At 45.1% G+C, this 20,429-nt stretch overlaps 1 protein-coding gene across 1 annotated transcript in view; it reads left to right on the top strand.

Annotated features, from left to right (window-relative positions):
- The window catches only part of SOBP (sine oculis binding protein homolog), a 158,222-nt gene that overhangs the window by 123,626 nt on the left and 14,167 nt on the right, over positions 1 to 20,429 (top strand). Inside the window, exon 6 of the mRNA XM_032408132.1 lies at positions 12,774 to 14,726. Within this exon, the coding sequence (XP_032264023.1) occupies positions 12,774 to 14,723 (1,950 nt within the window). The 3' untranslated portion in view covers positions 14,724 to 14,726. The remainder of the gene's footprint in view (positions 1 to 12,773; positions 14,727 to 20,429) is intronic.

Below are 20,429 nucleotides of genomic sequence, written 5' to 3'. Positions count from 1 at the left end.
AAAGTTGGGGTAGGAATGGTCAGTGAGAAGGGGGCAGTTGCAATGGGCTTCGAAACAAGCAAGGACCTGATGTGACAGTCATATTTCCTTCCTGTGGTGACCCTCCAATATAGTGCTGGTGTCCAGAGTCATATGTAAGAGGCATGCTGTGGTGTCAACTTCCTGCTTCCATGGGCTGAGGCTGCCCCTGGCAGCCCACACCCGCAGCAGGGTACACAGTGGTAATGTGCTGCAGAGAGCTTCTTCATCACAGGGGCAAGTATCATGCGGATCATTCAAGGACTCTGAAGTCACTACCCCTTCCTAGGTTTTCCCCATGCTTCCATAGAGAGTGATGCTTGACCGAGTTGTAGTAAGGATTAAATCAGAGAAAGTATATAAAACTGCGCTAGATCCTTGGTCTCCTTAAAGTCATAGAGCCTCACTATAAAGAAGCCCAAGGACATAAGCGAGACGGGGGTAGCCACTGCTGCTTATCCTCATGGAGCGTGGGCAGTTGTTCTGGAAGCAAAGACCACCCCACAGTACTAGTAAGTGGACAGCTGGCCTGCCTTACTGCCCCCCCGGGTGCAAGCATCATTGCTTCCTGCTTTAGCACTTGGCCTTTAAGGACTTGCAACTCCCGGACACTTGACTTCTCCTCCTGCCACTTCAGCCCTCTTTTCCCCACTCCACCATGTGACCTCTCCTGTTCCTTGACTCCTGCTTACTGCCCGTCCTCGGTGGTCCTCTGGCTTTATTCCCATAAGCACTCTGCCCACCACTACTTAGTCTCTTGGAGTTATTTTAATTCCCGCCTTCCCAAGGAAGGAATAGCTAATTGGTTTGTTGGATTACTCTGTCCCTGTTAGGAAGAGCCAGACCAAGGTCTTGAGGTGTCCTTGGGGCAAGTGAGCTGTGGCCAGGGAAGCAGCAGGACTATGGCCATAGCAGGCACTTGGCATCTCGTGGGTTCCATTCTGACACAAGGCTAGTTAATACACAGTTCTTTTCCTCCTCCTCCTTCTTTCCTTTCCTGTTCTTCCCCAGCTTCTGCATGTGCTAGTCGGTACCACGTGCATGCCTTGATGTGGCAGAATATACTCAGTAATGCCTTTTATTTCACTCTGACATACTAAGTACTGGAAGAGAGGCCTGGCCTCATGCATTTAGATTACCTCCCAAATATGCCTGTCTTTTGTATCTTACCAAATCAGAGGCCCATTGCACAGGCTGTTTGAATTAGGTAGCTCTGTTATGCTCATTTCTCTTCACCCAGGAGCCAAGAGTCCAATTGTACAATGGCTCAAAATGGAAGTATTCCTCCCTATTTCATTTCCTTCATCAGAGTAAACCAAAGAATGATGTAGTTAGTTATGCAGGGATTATGAGATATCCAAACACTGACAATTGATATATAATTGTTGCTAGTCTTAATTTATTTATCTCTAAAATAAAACATATTATCTGGCCACTTGTCTCTCTCTCTTTTTTCTTTAAGATTTATTTATTTATTTATTTATTCGAGAGAGAGCACAAGTGGGAGGGGCAGGGAGAGAGTCCCAAGCAGTTTCCACGCTGAGCACAGCCCAATGCGAGGCTCGATCTCACGACCCTGAGATGAGGACCTGAGCCAAAACCAAGAGTTGGATGCGTAACCAGCTGCACCCTCCAGGCGCCTCTGGCTGCTTGTCTCTTTACAGACTTCTAGTGAATGATACTGTGGTAGTGTCTATTGAGTCAGTTGAATTTACTGGGAGAAAGGACTTATATGAATAACAGGTATGTTTCAACATATAGGAACACATATCTTTGTCCCAGGCTGTCCTGCTTCATACCATTTAGCACTTCAGGTGTTAAACCTGGATGGGAGGATTGGGTTGGGCTAACCCAGGATTTGCTTATGAGAACGGAGTTGTACGAGGGATCGTCAGTGGAGAATCTGGCTTTGGTGGAGTTTTGGCTTTCAACCAGGTGGTTAGCAAGGCAGGATGGCTAAGTTCATGGAACAAAGATGGAAGAGAACCAGGCAAAACAACCGTCCACAAAGATCCAGGAAGCTTTTTAGAGACAAAGGAACCAACATGTAGATCCAGAATCAGAAGCAGCTCAGCGCATGCCCCTTAGATACTTAAGAAACTGCCACCAAGTGGGTGTTCTCACAGGTTTTAATTAACTAAAAAGACAAGAGAATAGGTAACCTAAATTATTTCTTTTCCCCAAGTTTGTAAGCCCAGCATCCTAGGCCTTTTGAATTTGCAGCATTGTGCACCAGATGCCATAAATGTCACATTTGTGTGTGACTAAGCATAAGGGATTCCATTGGTGACTCTGGCCCAGGCGACTGGTGCTGGCCTGAAGCTGAGCCTAGGGCTAAAACATCCGCAGTGAGCCTAAGACCACAGCCTGGCCCGCAAACCTCCTCATTACTGCAATTACGTTGCTGTCAAACACTCCACAAGCCATTGGAAAGAGTGGAGGATTTGGGGGTCAAGTGTTTTGTTGATTTCAGTTTCTGGGTTTTATTTTTGTGGTGTGCTTTTTTACTTTGAAGTACACATCATAGGAAAATTCATAGTGGTGGATTTTCTCTTTGTTTTTATAACTGAGGTTTAATAGAAGAATACGGGTAAATCAGAGTAGAGTGTAGGTAGACCAGTTGGCTCTGTGATTTGTTTTATACATCTAAATGTGGTTCTTATACATCTATAATCGTAAAATTAAAATATCTATATTTATATGACACTTTATATTTTTCAGAATGCTTCCATTTGCACTATTTGTTTTGATCCTCACAGCAGAACTTGAAGGGAGATAGAGGGCCCAAGAGTGCAGAAATACGAACCAAAGTTACAGGGTGGGCAGGACATGGGTCTTCTGATTCTTAGCTCACCGCTTTCCTCACCAAACCATGCTTCTTCCCAAGTGAAGAGTAAAAGCCTGGGGCATTGAATGAAGATTGGGAAGGATGTATTTAGAGATTTAAGGTTCTCATCAAGAAAAATTTAAATTATCAGGTAAGGAAGAGAGGCAAAACTTCAATAAACCTGTAAAACTGAAGTCAGCAGGTGTGACAGGAAGAGATGGGATAGTGAAGAAGGGACCAGTCCTTCTCAAGAGTAAACAAAGTAATGAGCAGGAATAAACAAATGGCTTCTGACATCTCTCTACCAAGGCAGAGAGTGGGAAGGACCAAGTTACCCTGGATTGGGGGCACAAAAAGATAAAAATAATCTCAGGGATACCTGATATTTGGAGGTTTTTTGTTTTTTGGGGTTTTTTTGTGCCTAGACTAGAGCTAACATGAAGAACTAAAATATAAAACAACATCCCCCCCCCACACACACACATATCTAATAGGTGGGTAAAATTCAGGAAAATATATCCTTGTATGGCAATCCAGGCACTTCAGAGGAAATGTAAGATGGGAATTTTAGGAAAATAAAAAGAAACACCTAAAGAATTATTTTGGGGTATTGAGTACAAAATCTGAAACAAACATTAAAAATAGATTATTTAGCAAAGAAGCAAGACATGGGACAGCTTACCTAAATATCTGCTAAGAATGTCACTCTTAAAAAACAGAGTAATTGACCTCTCTTCCCATGCCTTGTTGATAGTTCTGAGAAGGTAGAGAAACAATGAGGAGAATCTTACTTTGACCCCCATTTGGTTAATAAGGAGGAGAGCTGCTTAGTATGTGGATGGAGAGAGGAAGTAACCCAACTATCTTGGACTGTGCAGTGGAGAGGGAGAGAATGCTGGGATATGACCAGCCACATTCCCTAGAATTTAGAAAAGCAGATTTTGTTTAAGTTCCAAGGAGAGGTGGATTTAGTCCCATAATCAGAGACTCAGTGTAGTCTTAGTGATGGAGGAGCAACATGAGGGGTGGGAAATTCCAAAAATGAATTCTGTGTCAAAAAGGCTAGGATGCATGAGGGGCAGAACCCTTGGGGAACTGCCCCAAGATAATAAAGGGAGCTCTTAGGGCTATGCTCATGAAAGGAACCAGAAGGAGAGTTGGATAGATCCATGTTTAGAGCAAATGGTTAATATTTAACAAAAACAGGTGAGAAGGCAGGGCTGGGCAACTCTTATTTGGTTTCTTTCCATTGTCTCCCTAAAGAGAATGTTCTCGAGACTGGGTAGGACAGATACCATAAAGAAGGCTATGAATTCCACATTGTGGGCAAAGAGATAGGCAGAAAGCACCTGCTATGCTAAGCAAATTTAGATCTCTGAGCCCCTATGAGGGAACTTGTAGATAATTTTCTATCTACTTTTGTATAATCTTTGCTCTATCATGTTAGATGGGAGAGGCTTTTAAAAGACAGAAAAAGGACAAATATTGACCAGATTTTCAAAACTGGGGGAGAGTTTCTCATTTCTGAAACTCTAGACCCAATAGGCTAGATGGCTTACCCTCAAAAGTCCTTGAATATATCATTAAACAAATGATTGATGAGCACTTAGGAGAAAAAGGTTTTGGTTGACCAGAAGCTCAGAATGAAGCAAGCAGTGTGGCAGAGAGAAAGAGGATGGGTTGCAAGTTCTGGATCTGGATCCTGGCTCCACCATTTGTAGGCTGTGAGTGCTTTGGGAAACCACATCATCTCTTTGAACCTTTGTTTTCTCATTTTCAAGTGAAATGGAAAAAGCAGTAGCTTCTTTACAAGTTTGTTGTCAGAATTAAAGGAGATAAGTGAAAGCTTCAAGCTTGGTACATAACAGTTACTCAGTAAATGTTTGTTTTTAAAAAGCAAAGACCTTATAGCGGGATATGACTGCTAAAAAAAAAAAAAGCACATACATTCTTGGGTGGTATTAGTGGAGGTATATTCGTGGAGGTTATTAGTGGAGGTATTAGTAGAGGGAGAGGAGAGTTCCCTGGACTCTCTGCCAGTCAGGCTGCTGCATTCCATTCTGGGCACCACCCTTTAAGATGGGCATTACCAAGGTGAAGTATATGCCCCGGTACAAGGCACAGGAGAACAGACAGGACAGGAGGGCTCTGGGAACTTGTCCTCCTGGAGAATGGGCACAGGAACAGGGGATGTTTAAAAATAACATTCCGAGGAAACTATGATGGCTCTTTTTAAGTATTTGACAGGCTGAGATTGAGAAGAGGAGTTGGCCTGTGCTAGGAGACCCTGGTGAACAGAACTGCTATCAGTGGGTGGAAGTAACAGGGACATGAAGTGGTTAAGCTTTTTGATAATCAGAACTGTCCATCAACAGAACAGGCTGCCTTAAATTAGGCTGCATAGGGCTCTGCAATTGTATCACAATCATCTTTAAAAGGTCACCAGAAAAATCAGTGCAAAGGAGACAGAGCGCTATGATGTGAATCACTGGCTGTGTGGATGTATCTGGATGGTTCTCCCTGTCACAGGAAGTCTGAGTGCTACCTGGAAGACCGTCTATGTATGTGTAGAAGGGAACCCAAGCTTGCTGGGGGAGTCAGGTTGAGCTTGACTTGTGAAGTTCCTTAGAGGACTAACTTCTGGAATTTCAAAATGAGGTTATTATCAAATATTAGTCAACCATCTTAATCCTGTAACTTTAAAAGAAAATGCAAAAATCCTTGAGATAGTGGGGGGGAGGGCAATATGGCCTTTGAAGTCAGACAGATCTAAGTTAGAATCTGGATCTGCCATCTATTACCTGTACAGATAATCTTGGGCACGGTATTTAACCTACCTAAACCCCAGTTATCCAGGTAGTAAGGGACTTGTGGAGATTAAACGAGGTAATCCATGTAACAGGGTTAGCATGGTTACTAATGCTTAAATAATGGTAGCTATCGTTAGTATTAAATTCTTATTACATCAAATCGGGGCTTCCAGCAGGCACTATAATAAAAGTCATAATTTTTGATGGGGTGTCTTGGAGAGATTTGAGGACTGGGCAGAGGTGGACACCAGGGGCTTAAGTGGGGACAATCCCTGAGCATCCACAGGTAGCAGCTGGTTCAGTTTGTAAACCAGGGAGCCAAGAAATGTGCACAAGACTGTTAAAAGAGGATTGAATGAGGCTCTGCAAGTAAAGCTCTTAGCCGGGTGTCTGACAGGTTCCAAGTAATCAGTATAGAGTTGGTAAGTGAATGAGAGTTTACCAGGAGCGGCTATGAGCCTCCAAGAAGCAGCCAGAGAATGGGCTGGTTCTTTCTTCCTGGCATGTTTCTCAGGGAGCGCTGTTAGTGTTGATGAGCTCATCTCACAGCTGAGCACTTGAGGCTCAGAGTGATTAGGTGCCTGACCCCACCAGGAGCTGGAGGCTGGAGGAGTGGACCTGCTGATCTCTAAGATTCTTTTCAGGGCTAAATTTCATTGCTCTGAGATCTCTTGGGCTATTTCTGTGTCCTCTCAGGGCCAATAACTGGAAAACAGAGAGGCAGACATTTGGCACCAGGTAGACCAGATTTTCCAATGTTCAAATTTTTTAGTTTCCATCTGGATGACTTGTGTTAGGAAGGTGTAAGTTGTATTTATTCAGCATAAATGAAGCCGAGAGTTTTGTGATGATATGCTAATACTCTTAGGCAAGCTAACACGTCAGACCAAAGGGACCTTCTTCTCAGTCATGTGTTTGGCTGTGAGGAGGACCCATGGTCACTGACTACAGGCCAGGATTCCATATCTTACTTTGTCTGTAGAAACAGACTTGGGTCAGTAATGAGCCATTTGTCAATGCTCATTGAGATCCTGCAAACCAAGCCCATCTCTTCTCTGCTTGACAGAGTTCATGGCACATGTGCAAAAGAAGGGTCTTGCCCTGGTCACCTGGGCCAAGACTTCTGAAATCCAGCTTAAAATGTATACGAAAACTTTGAGTCATGGTATAAGGTTCCTACAGGGTGGTTTTCTAATGAGATTTTAAATTCTAACAAAGATGCTCGTTGCCTCTCCTTGAGTTCCAGATCCAATTAGAGGAATGAGAAAGGAGAGGGAAGAGAGAGAGACCAAACTACAAAGCAAAACAAAAAACCAAATAAGATCCATAAATAAAAAGAACTATGTAGCAAACATCATCATGTTGAAATCCAAACCTGCAGAAAGTTTATTTTGAAAATGAACTTCTCCATGAATTTGCTTTAAAAAAAAAAAAAAAAAAAAAAAGCCCTTGCTTGTTCTAAATCCCTCTCCTGATTTCTGGGTGGCTTTGCAAAAAATCTATGGCTAGGCCATCTTTTTCTGTCCTTCACTCTAATCCAGCTTTGCAAGGAAACTTGGAATGGTAAGCTTGGTCCCCGAATCAGGTTTTGGTGCACCCCTCCCTGCTCCATGGGGGCTCGTCCTCACATGCATTCTCCCATGCAGGGCCTGGGTCATCCTGTCTGAAAGGCTGGTGCTACTGTGGCTTTTGGCCCTTCCATGTAATGAGTCAAGCAGATCGCTCATCAGCTCTGTTTTTTAATAAAACATGAATAGCACAGTTTATGGCTTCCACTATTCAAACAGCAGTTGAGCCGGAGAGGAATTATTCCTTTTAATGGTTCGAACACTCTTTTCCAAGCAGCCATGCTGCTTTGTCAAGCTTTCGCTTGAATTAGAGAATCACTGGCCTTGGAAAAGGAGGGCTCTGGCAGGAGGAGTTGACTAGGGTCTTCTCAGGCTGGTGGTCAGCTGGGATGCGCATAGAACCATCAGCTCGGTTCCCTGCAGACAACCCCTCTGTTACCCTGGGACAGTCTCCTAGGAAGCTGGGTGGGGGGCTGGTGACTGTGAGGTGCTGCAGGCATTTGCCCAGAGAGAAACACGCTCCCTTCCGTCTCCAAGACACACAGGCTCATAGGAAAGCTGTGCATGACAATTACCCGTTCCTTACTCACATTGCCATAGAAACATCCTCCCATTAGTTAAAATGAACTTAAACATATGGGATGTTCCTGGGACATCAGCAACCATGAGGGAGGCGGGCTAGGGACTGAAAAAAATGCACTGTGCCGCAAGCGGAGGGATGTGCCGCAAGCGGAGGGATCTGCCTTGGCACACAGGCACTGCTCCTTCCTACTGTTAGGTCCGCTTCACAAAGGCGAAAACCGCAGCTGAGATTTCCCTAAGTTGCATCGCTAGTAAACAGCGGAGCCCAGACTCAAACCCACATCTTCTGATTCCAACTCCCGGGTGATTTCCATAGCATCTTTGCTGCCCCAGGGCACTGAATTAGTGTCTAACCCCAAAAAACAGTTGTGGGACCATGGGACCGCCAGGTCAGGCTGGAAGCAGGCTTCCAGGTGGGGTCAGTTTGAGGCCCTCCACTCACGTGGTGAGGTGACGACAGGTAGGGCAGACCACAGACTCTTTAAATAAAAACACTGATCGCCCCCATCCTTGTCTATCTGTCCTCCTTTGCTTCACTCTTGGGTGAGCTCATGATTTTCTTTTTTTTCCTTTTGAGCTAATGTGGACTGCAAGATCAGCGCCACATTTAACAGGCCGAGACCCAGAGAACTGGCCTCTTAGGGCAAGCTACAATTTCGCTTAAGGAGCTATAACTTCTGAGCTATTACCTGGGTGCTATATTTGTGGAAAGTTAGGAGCACATGAAGATTTTGTTTTGTTTTTCAAAATGTTGATGGCATTCAGGGGATTGCTAATATCTTTTTATTGTTCCATTGCGACAAATGTCTTTGCCCAGATAAGAAAGATTTCAGCAAAAGGATTTCTTAATTAAATAGTGCCTCATGCCAAATTACCACTCAGAAGGCAGCGGTGGGTTCCATTAAAGGGTGAACTTCACTCCCACAGTCGACAGATGATTAATGTGTTAATTAGGAACCCTGACCCCCTCCCTGGTCACCCGAATCTTCTCTTAAGCCCAGCAGAATGTATATATTATGCCCATGTGGGTAACCTCATGGCATACTTTGGCTTTGACTTTGGACGTTTATATAAAAATAAAGGCTCAGTTGCCAACATGAATAGCTTTCTTTCTTTCCAGGGGAAATACAAGATGGAAAGAGTTATAGGAACCAGAAGTCCTGCCTTCCAGTTTTCTTCTATCAAGAGCAAGTGATATTTCTGCTGAGGCAGTGTCTTTTGAGTAGTTTAGCGGTGTAGGTTGCCACACATTTATTTATTTCACAGGAAAGGAGTGAATCCATCAGGCCACTGAGCTTATAAGTACTACCCTGGCAGTCAGCCACCAAAATATAAATACTCTAAATGGACTAAAGGAAATGTTCATTCTGTTGTTTAGAATTGGACACATCCCAGGAAGGTAAATTTAATCTTTTTGAGGACTGCTGTTATAGGGTTGAATGGAATACGCATTTGTTTATCTCCTTTGTGATCTTTTTGTCTTCCTGGTGATACATTATGTATTTGTGATACGAAGCATTTCAGCTGTCTTGCTCAATGGCCTTGCCTTAGCTGATTGTTCAGTCCCCAGATTGCCATCGTTAAACGGCTTCAGCTTCAGCTCTGTCCAATCTGGGACCTGTTAGGGAGAGAAGTGGGACCAAAGAGGCCAGATTCCAACAGAAACAAAGCTGGGGTGGAATTAGGGGGAAATCATTCCAGAGCCCAGTGAGTTGAGCTCTGCACTTCTTAATCTTTATCTTTGAAAATATCTGAAGGAATTCTGGTACTTCTTGGCATAATAAGAAAAAACTAATGCCTCAAAAAGTTAAAAAAAAAAAAAAATTAAAGCCGCCTGTGGAAAAAGAAAGGAAGAATACCCCATAACACGCAATTCAGAAAACCATAGTTTATGAGACACATGCTGTGTATTTCAGGGATATGCAAATGTTATTTTATTAAAGAGAGAGCTCTATAGTATATATTTTCACCTAACTGTCACATCTTAAGTAGTCAGCTCAGGCTCCTATGATGAAATCTTTAATTACCAGAAGTGTGTCATTAGTTAGATGTGGAATGAATGATAGAACTGTGTGTTATTGCCTCGCATGATATAGCCATTTGTGCCGTAAATTCATTGACCTCATCTTAAATGATGTGTCCTGTAAGACAGACTTGATTCATTATTTCTTAAGTGACAGATTTTTTTTCCTCTAATAATTTTTTGCTTCATCAGAAGCATTGCTTTTCTGTATTTTTAGGTCAGTGTTCTGAATTGAAATATAATAGGGCAAAGATACACACACATTCACACTCACATTACCCAAAACGAGATAGTCATAAAACTTTCACACTATCACCTAAATGCTTTAGGATGTTGTAGAAAATGAAGTTGTAAACATTAGGCCTTTGCTTTAACCGGAAAGTTTGATGCAATAGAATTTTGCTTTAAAACTTTGATGTCTGAAATTCTTTTTATGTGGAAATAGATAAAATGTGGTAGAGAATTCTCATTTGATCATTGGGATGGATCTATGAGCATTCTTTATTCATCACTGAATTATTAAAAGTGAAGGAAGAGAAGGAGAGAACATTTAAGTTATATTTAGATTATTTTTTGTGACTCCACTTGAAAATATTTATTTAGCTTGAGGAAACAGAGGAATCCTCTGGAGGCAAATAATTCAATCTGGCAATTTAAAAACCAATTAAGGATTTCAGAAAACTCTTTCCCCTTATGGTTAAAAAATAAGATCCAAAAGAAATATGCCAGAAAATTTGGCATATTATTTTAATTAGTTTAATTCATTGATAATATTTTTTAGTTCATGATTAAAGAAGCTATATTTGATCCTTTCCTTCAAGCTTATAAATTTACATTTTAGGCTTTCTATGGATGCCTAATATTGAAACAGAATCGGGTGGCTTTATTTCATACAGGGATTTAAATGTCACATCATTACATATTAACTTTATAAAAATGATCAGGTTTTAAAAATAATAACTTACTTGCCTCAAGGTTTAACTATTAGTTTATTAACCTTTATCTAGATAAGAATTTTGAGGGCCTGATGGATTTTGTGTGTTTCTTTTCATCAGAGACAATTCTGTACTTACTTGTAAACTTGTAGACATCTCAACTATGATTTAAAAAAAAACAATCCCGTAATTCTAAAGAAACCTGAAAATACTGACCGAAACCCAGAAGTATTTTAGCATTGAAATTATTCCTCTCACAACAAGGATTTTTGAAAGGGTAATTTCATATGAGACTACACAAAAAACAAATGTTTGCCAGTAAGTATCTGTTATTCAGTCTCATGCCTTGTAGTATATTACCTGCAAGTATCAGTGGGAAAAAAAAAAGAGAAGGAAGAGAGTGGATTTACACATACAGACCCACATCTGCCGCAAGTGTATGCACCCCCAGTCACATACTAGCATACCACCACTGTTTACAGTCAAGGAAAGCTGAGAGTTAAATGAGATGAGTAATCAAATGCCCAGCATATGTTGTTTTTGCATTGTTGATGTGACCAATCATGATTAAAAGTTATCATCTTTTAATGCTATCAGTTTACCATAGTTAAAAAAAAAATAACATGCACCAACAACGGAACAACACACACCCTCCTCAACAAAAACAAGGTCCCATTTAGAGCGATATTGGAACCAATGCTTTATGGAGGAGAGCCTTGAATTCAGTGAACTCACCATTTCACTGCATTTCAGAATTCTTCCTCTGCTGCTGTATGGATTGAGTGCTAAGGAAATGACGAAAAAAAAAAAAAGAGAGAGAGAGAAAGAAAAAAGAAAAAGGAAAAAATCGTGTGTGTAATTTTCAGTCAGAAAAGTAAGGCACTGAAAGAACTACTGAAAATTTTGACATCTGTTTATCTGTTTATAGCTATGGCAAGATTACTCATATTAATTCTTGTTTAAAATGCCATATGAAGGAAAGACATTTGTGCAAACAAGAGTCATATTTGAATTGTAGATCATGTCTTCACCATCTGTGAGAGCTGATGGTGTTGCAAAATTAATGTGTTAATGAAATCACAATAATTTCTCCAAAGTAATGGGTTCTGAAGCCGAGAATGACTATTTTTTGAACTTTGATGTCTAGTGATTTCCAATTGGGAAAAGCTCTCAGCCTTTAATTAGTTCTGCAGCCCAACTTTAAAATAAATTTGGTGATATCTTTCTTTTGCCAGGAGTAGATTTGAAGGGGGGAAGAAGCCATAACAACTTTTGGAAAACGTTCTCTGGTGTTTGAAAAGTTGTTAAATAAGACTGCCTGCCAAGAAATGTCACCAAAAATTCTGACTACTGAGAGAGAGTGGGCAAACAGCTCAAAAAATAATTCTAGCTTGCTGCAACATCGCAGGTTGCGAATAGCTAAACCTCACACAGACTTCATGACTAATTCCAAGTTTCCCTTTGGAAGCCAGACATAATGATGTTCCGCGCTTTGTGTTATTGGTTAACACAGCACAACCTTTCCAACTGCATTATTGAACATAGTCAATAGTGTAAAGTACTTTGCGTGAGGAGAATTTTATGGGGCTCTATTTCAAAGGCCACTGAACGTTCTGGAGGATCCTCCTCTCCACAACTGTTCACATTTACATTGACAACGAGCCTCTTTGACAGGTGAAAATATGTGGGCAGGTAGATGTACGCCTTTCTGTCAGATCCACCTTTACATTGAGCTTAACAGGCACAACAGGGTTTTGGGTTGTTGTTGAATTGTTTTTAATGGAAGATGGTGATAATTGCTATTCCAAAGAGTTACTATTTAAAAAGCAAGTCTGACTTCCAAGGAGAAGTCATTTCACGAACATTTAAGAATGTTACCTTTCAGAAAGGAACACTTCAGCCTGTTCGAAAAATTGTGATAAAGTTTGAAAGAACCTCTCTGTGAAACATGAAACACGATCTACCAGAGGAAATTGCTTATCTTGTTTTCTTTTTATTACTGTGTTGTAGGTATGTGACTGGTGTAAGCACATAAGACACACAAAAGAATACCTGGATTTTGGGGACGGGGAAAGAAGGCTTCAGTTCTGCAGTGCAAAATGTCTCAATCAATACAAAATGGACATTTTCTACAAAGAGACACAGGCCAATCTTCCAGCTGGGCTGTGCAGCACATTACACCCTCCCATGGAAAATAAAGCAGAAGGCACCGGGGTGCAGCTGCTCACTCCAGACTCTTGGAATATCCCTCTAACAGATGCTCGGAGGAAGGCCCCCTCCCCGGTGGCTGCAGCTGGCCAAAGCCAGGGCCCTGGCCCATCGTCGTCCACCACCGTCTCTCCATCTGACACTGCCAACTGCTCTGTTACTAAAATCCCCACGCCAGTGCCCAAGTCCATGCCCATCAGCGAGACTCCAAACATCCCTCCTGTCTCCGTCCAGCCACCTGCTAGCATCGGGCCTCCCCTTGGTGTCCCGCCTCGCAGCCCTCCCATGGTGATGACCAACCGCGGCCCGGTGCCGCTGCCCATCTTCATGGAACAACAGATCATGCAGCAGATCCGCCCGCCCTTTATTCGTGGGCCGCCGCACCACGCCTCCAACCCCAACAGCCCTCTGTCCAACCCCATGCTCCCCGGCATCGGGCCCCCGCCCGGCGGCCCCAGGAACCTGGGCCCCACTTCCAGTCCCATGCACCGGCCCATGCTGTCGCCCCACATCCATCCCCCCAGCACCCCAACCATGCCTGGGAACCCCCCGGGCCTGCTGCCCCCACCGCCCCCGGGCGCGCCCTTGCCCAGTCTCCCCTTCCCGCCGGTGAGCATGATGCCAAATGGTCCGATGCCCGTGCCCCAGATGATGAATTTCGGGCTGCCGTCGCTCGCCCCGCTGGTGCCGCCCCCCACCTTGCTCGTGCCATACCCCGTGATCGTGCCCCTGCCTGTGCCCATCCCCATCCCTATTCCCATCCCTCACGTCAATGATTCCAAGCCCCCCAACGGATTCTCCAGCAACGGGGAGAACTTCATTCCGAGCGCCCCTGGCGACTCCTCATCGGCCGGAGGCAAGCCAGGCGGACACTCCCTGTCCCCCAGGGACTCCAAGCAGGGCTCGTCCAAGTCTGCGGACTCGCCGCCCGGCTGCTCCGGCCAAGCCCTTAGCCTAGCGCCCGCGCCCGCGGACCACGGCCGGAGCGAGGTGGTGGACCTGACGCGGCGCGCCGGCAGCCCCCCGGGCGCGGGCGGCCAGCTCGGCTTCCCCGGCGTGCTGCAGGGCCCGCAGGACGGCGTCATCGACCTGACGGTGGGCCACCGAGCCCGGCTGCACAACGTGATCCACCGCGCTCTGCACGCGCACGTCAAGGCCGAGCGCGAGCCGGGCGCCGCGGAGCGCAGGACCTGCGGCGGCTGCAGGGACGGCCACTGCAGCCCGCCCGCCGCCGGCGACCCGGGCCCGGGCGCCCCCGCGGGCCCCGAGGCCGCCGCGGCCTGCAACGTCATCGTGAACGGCACGCGCGGCGCCGCCGCCGCCGCCGAGGGCGCCAAGAGCGCAGAGCCGCCGCCGGAGCAGCCCCCCCCCCCGCCGCCGCCCGCGCCCCCCAAGAAGCTGCTGTCGCCCGAGGAGCCGGCGGTGAGCGAGCTGGAGTCGGTCAAGGAGAACAACTGTGCTTCCAACTGTCACCTGGACGGGGAGGCAGCCAAAAAGCTGATGGGGGAGGAGGCCCTGGCGGGGGGCGACAAATCAGACCCGAACCTTAATAACCCCGCGGACGAGGACCACGCGTATGCTCTGCGGATGCTGCCCAAGACGGGCTGCGTGATCCAGCCTGTGCCAAAACCCGCGGAGAAGACTGCCATGGCGCCGTGCATCATCTCCTCGCCCATGCTCAGCGCCGGGCCGGAGGACCTGGAGCCTCCGCTCAAAAGGAGGTGCCTCCGAATTAGAAATCAGAATAAGTAAAAGGTTTGTATGTCCACCGGGGTGCTCCCCCGCACGAGCCAGTGCACCTCTCCTTACTCCTTACAAGGCAGAGGCGTGCGAGAGTTATATTGATAATCATGATTTTACCGTACATGTTTTATAGTTCACCTAGTGTGGTCACACGCTGTCATCAGTTTGATCCAACATCATTCCCATTTTACAGCTGAGGAAACTGAGTCACAGCATGTAGATGCCATGCCCAAGATGACTTATTTAATGGTGAAGCCCAGTCTTGCACCTGACTTGAAACACTACCTACTATTCCTTTTTCTTTTTTAAAGATTTTATTTATTTATTTGACAGAGAGAGAGGGAACACAAGCAGGGGGAGCAGGAAAGGGAGAAGCAGACTTCCTGCCAAGCAGGGAGCCCGAAGCAGGGCTCGATCCCAGGGCGCTGGGATCATGACCTGAGCTGAGGCAGATGCTTAACGACTGAGCCACCCAGGCACCCCTAAACTTTTATTCTTATGCTCATCTCTGTAATTGACCCTGTTGAAGAAGAGGATGGTGTGAAGAGGAAGGAGAGATTACTTGGGACCCTTAAATGTTCAGTCATGAGGTTACAGAGCTGTGTTAAAAGGTGAGCCGGGCCACTTCCTGGAGGCTGGTAGGCGTATTGGCAGAATGTCTCAACTTACCAAATTTTCTCAAAAACCATAGATTCCATTTGCAAGATGAGAATAAAAACTAACTTTCTTATGTGCTTATGCCAACTGAACCCGGGCCACTAAGCCACATTTCCCTGGAAGAGTGTTGGAAAAGTGGCCCATAGCTCCTGTTGAGGGAGTCTCTTCCTTCATGTTGTCATGAAGCATTCCCTAGGGCAGGCCTCTGGCATTGTTGACCAGCTTTGCGTTCTCTCCTTTTTGGGGCTCAGTGGCTCAGCTGGTGGGTTGCTCACCTCTGCAGACAGTGGAAGGATTTGATAGGGCAAAGGGCCACGCTGCCAAAGTGGCTGAGAGTACATATGTCTGACCTCAGGAAGGGAATCCTGCTTCATGCCAAATGAGCTATTGGTAATGAGTCCAGAATTTCAGTAAGGGGGAGAAGGACTAGCATGTGTAAGCATGCCCACCAGAGCCAGATGTGGCCTCTTCTGATCCTCCCACCAACTGGCACGATCGGCATCATCTCTACCTCAGCAAGGAGGAAGATAAGGCATGGAGGTGTTGTCCAAATGAGAGCTACCAAGTGGGGGAAGCAGTATTTAACTCGGGCCTGCCAGACCCAGGCCCGCTATCCCAGAGGACAGCAAATGGGCTAACGTTCAGTTGAGGCTTATCAGCGGTTTGTGGAGAGAAAGGGAAGAGAAATGAACACTTACTGAGCACCTAACTTGTGCACAGTTCCTTCCAGGAGCTGGGGAATACTAAGGTGAATATGATGCAGTGCCTGCCCTCAAGACACTTAAAGTCTGGTGGGGATATAAACCCAGGGAGGAAGGAAGCCTGGGTAGAAGTGGACCTTATAGGAAGAACAGTTGCTCACATTTGTATGTGCAGGCCCTCTTCTAAGTGTTTTTCAGTAGTATTTATTTGGATCTGGATCTATATGATAATTATTGTTGTCTTCATTCTACTGACGAGGAAACTGAGACATAGAAATGAAGTAATTTGCCCAAGAGGACCAAGTTAGTAAGCAGTCAAGATTCAAATCCAGGCTGTTTGACCCCAGAGCTGCATTTTCTTTAAACCGCTGTAAGAGAATAGGCTAAATGGTCCCTTTATTACCCTACTTGATGAAATTCTTTTATTCACCTTAGTTGTCTTGGGGAAGGTTCCTAGACAAAAACCAAGCATACCTACCAAGTTCTCTAAGTGTTGAGACAGTGTTCAGTTTTTTTTTGTTTTTGTTTTTTTTCTGGTCAATGTTCAGTTCTTGTTTTTCCAGCAACAACAACAAACCTAGAATACCAGCCCATTACTCCACAGTGGGAAATATAAATGTGGGCCAGAACACTTGATGTGGCGTGTCCAGACCATTGTCTCTAAGTTGGCATATTTATGGGGGCACCTACCTACCTAACAGCCGGAGGTTTGTTTGGGAAGCAGAGAGCCAGCGCTAGGGGGCTTGTTGGGTGGTGCAAGAAGGCTTTCCCAGTCACCATAGTTTGAGGTTTCCTTTTCCATTGCTGGCTTTGCCAGTAGGAGCAGAACACTAAAAATCAGCTCACCATCTTGGTTTTACATCTACGAGTTCTGTTGTCTGGAGACAGATGGACTCAGCCTTCTCGTAGTCACCTCAGTTACTCTGGTCTTCATCAGAGTAATTTAATCTGGCTAATAAAGCGGTGAGCAACAGGAAGGTATGGGATGAAGAAGTGATGACTTCTAGAAAGCCAAAAAGCATTGTGAATTGGAATTTTAAATATATTCTAGTATCACTCATTCTGATGACGTTACTTACGGGAGGAACGGGAGGGTGAACGATTTTACTACCATTACTAGAGTGAGAAGTGACCAGGTCAAGAATAGTGCCACTGGTCCATGAGTAGCATGGGGCCCAAAGAACATAAAAGCATGAAATATATGATGGCTATTTGGATGATATATGTTGCTGAATAAAGAATCAGGCTAGGGTCTTGTATGCAGACCCCAGAATCGTTACTAAAAATATTAACCTGGCTTCAGCCAATTTCCAGAAGATGCAGTGACAAAATTGCCCATAGCCCCTTGAGATTGGAGAGTTCTTTTTATGATGGGTCCCCCAAGAAATTACACCTTTTCTCTAAAGTCAGAGACACTCAGGCTTGGCCAGCTCCAGCAGGGTGACAAGGCAAGTGATTTAAGATGGGGGAGAACTGCCTCTCCTTCACTAAATCACATTTCCTCTTGCCCTCTGGAGTTGCATGTCACCTCGAAGTGCAGTCTCAACCCGCCGTAAATCACTCACATTCTCTGACCCTTCCTGATTCTCTGTGCACATGTGGTGCTGTTTTTCTTCGGTGCCTTCAGAAACCCAGCCCATTCATATGGTTGTGGAAATTGGAAATGCATCCGTTAAATAAAGGGCGGCATGGCTTTTGTGCCCTGACAGGGAACACTGTTGGTGACGAGTTAAAGCCAAAGTGGAAAGCATTAAACTGGACTGAGTTGTGGCGGATGAGGCACAGCTGAGTGATTTCTCCATGTGCTTGTTGGTGACTCACACGTTATTTCTCTTGGAAAGTCTGTCGGTAACTTGTCAGGGTTCTTCATACTTTTCCCCTCTGCCTGCCGTTCTCATACTCTATTACTGGTTTGTTTGTTTATCATTTTAAGCAGATTCAAAGCAGAATCTGAAATCAGTATCTTGAAATCAGTAATCCAGGGGGCTACAGTTTTCTTCAAAGAAGCCATCATATTTGCTAGTTCTTGGCAAATACTAGGTTTGGTGTTTTTTGTTTTTTCCATTTTGAAGTGATTCTGTTCCTGGTTACCTGACTTTATGCATTCTTCTCTGTTGATATGATTACAAATGATTTCAATGGGCAGATATTGTCTTAGATGCAGAACTAATTAAGTTTTAGTCGAAGATTTTGAAAGATTGTAATCTTCCTTTAATCTTCAACTTTCAAGACTCCAAATACCAGTTCTGCAGCTTCTGTAGGCTGGAAAAAATATTCCCCCAAATAATAAGAAAAACAATGTATAAACATTTTCCAAACTATTCTATCCACAAAGAATTCCATTTGTAAATGGAATACTCCCTTCTTTGTCTTTGCCTGGGAGCTTGGGGGATTGCTGTTTGTATTTGTACATTTTCTGAATTTCTACAGTTTACACTTGTTTATGGTACATTGGGGAGTTCAGAGTAACCATTTGCAAATGTTTGAAGCTATTCAAAAGAAAATATCCCCCCCTCCTCGATTTTCCAGGGAAATGACATATTCTAAGTAAAATAATCAATGGAAAAAATGTGTACCATGAGTAACCTTTTCGCCCTCACTTTTTCTATCCCCCTGGAGCAACAAGTCCGTACAACTTCCCACCTTTGTGGCTTCCAGATTTCGTACATGTTTCTAAAACAGGAAGAAAATCTGGGACTCTTTTCCCTGGCCCCAATTCCACGCTGCTCCCTCAGCCTCAGCAGCAGGGACGCCTCCCACTTTTTGTTTTCTCCGGGAGAGCTGGAGGAGGCAGCCGGAGTTGTGGCTTCTGGGAGTTTAATTATTAGTCTGGTTATGGAGCCACAGTCCCAGGAAAGATGATCTCGGGGGTGGGGGGTGGGGTTGCTGACCTCATTGGGAAAGCCCGAAGGGTGGAGGTGACAGGTAACTGTTTGCCAGTTTAGTTTCTCCAGCTGAGAAGTCTGAGAGAGTCAGCTGCCTGGGAAGTCAGGTCAATACATTGGAAATACTACTATGGGTGCCTCCTATGGAAGCAAGGAGAAAGAAGAAAACCTGAGAGCAAGGAGAGGAAATCCATCCCAATGGGCTGTGCTCAGATCCTCTGCCAGACTAGAGATCCTTAATGTCCTGGTACTTGGTTATGGGATGTGTGAATCGGCCACATAATCCCTGATGTTCAAGTTTCGGCTGTCTGTCGGGATGCAGAGGGCTGTCCAGTTCTAGGTAGGGGTAATTCACAGAGCCAGAGGGAAACCACCAGGTCCGCATCATGGACACGTGTGAGTGGGGAGGAGCTTTCTGTGATCATTTCAGACGCGCAGAGGAGATTTTTCTGGAATGCACAGGGTCAAGATCGGCCGTAGCCACATGTCGTTCAGTGCCGCTGACTCTATTTTAACCCTTGCAACAAAGGGTGGAAGGAGGGCTTTAATGTGCAAGCATCTGGCTTTTGGATATTATTTCAATCAGATTATGGTGGAATAGGAAATGACGTATGTGACCGGGTATTTGCTTCTTTCAGATGTAGCCGTAACCCTCTGTCTTCAGCAGGGCTGGGACTCGGGTGCGCTGAGAGAGTGCTTAGTGCGCCAACTTTAAAGAACTCAGTTTCAGGGGTGTGCAGATGCCGTGCTAATCCTGGCCTGGCTTCCAGGCCTGCCGGCTGATGTGGTCGCTCCCTCAAGCTGCTGTCCTGCGCCCTGGACTAGTCCATGGACGGCCTTCAGCGGCTCCCCCTGGAATTCCAGGGCAAGTTTTATATAGCTGTGCACCGAGGCATTTTCCTAGGAGGAGAGGTCTGTAGATCTTGGCTTCTGAGGAAGCATGCCTGACGTCTCTGAAGGATTATTTTATATTATCACGAAGCCATATCTGAGCTGGAATTTTTCTTGTCGCTCTGAGGAAACTGATTTAATGCTAAAGGTTCCTTTAAAACAGAATTATTCGTAGCGGTTTCCGCCGTGGACCTAATATTGCAGAACCACTGTTGCTGCTACGTAACGTAGCACTTGCTTCCAGAAGATGGTCTTTAGTGACAAAAGGCAAAAGGCTGTAGACCCTTCATATCCCGAGAGTGCAAGAAAAGAAACAAGCTGGATACTTCCCCAGCCCCTTGACTTCTGAAGTTTCTACTGTAGAGGGAGATGCTGTCCTTCAGTGGACAAGCTTCTGCCCTGCTTCTGAGGCCAAGGGAGCAAAATGGCTAGCGCCCGGGAAGTGGATGGCTCAGTAAATACCAAGGCATTGATGGAGCTGTGTCTGGAAGCACTACCCGTTTTCCCTAGCTCCCTAGTATGCTTCTTCAGCTGGAGAGAGTGGGCTTGGAGAGGGGAAAGCATTCGATCACCTATGAACA

The sequence above is a fragment of the Phoca vitulina genome, unplaced genomic scaffold (genome assembly GCF_004348235.1).
Source record: "Phoca vitulina isolate PV1807 unplaced genomic scaffold, GSC_HSeal_1.0 scaffold9, whole genome shotgun sequence".
Taxonomy (NCBI): domain Eukaryota; kingdom Metazoa; phylum Chordata; class Mammalia; order Carnivora; family Phocidae; genus Phoca; species Phoca vitulina.
Note: the sequence above shows the minus strand (reverse complement) of the source record. Positions and strands in the feature narration are given on the sequence as shown.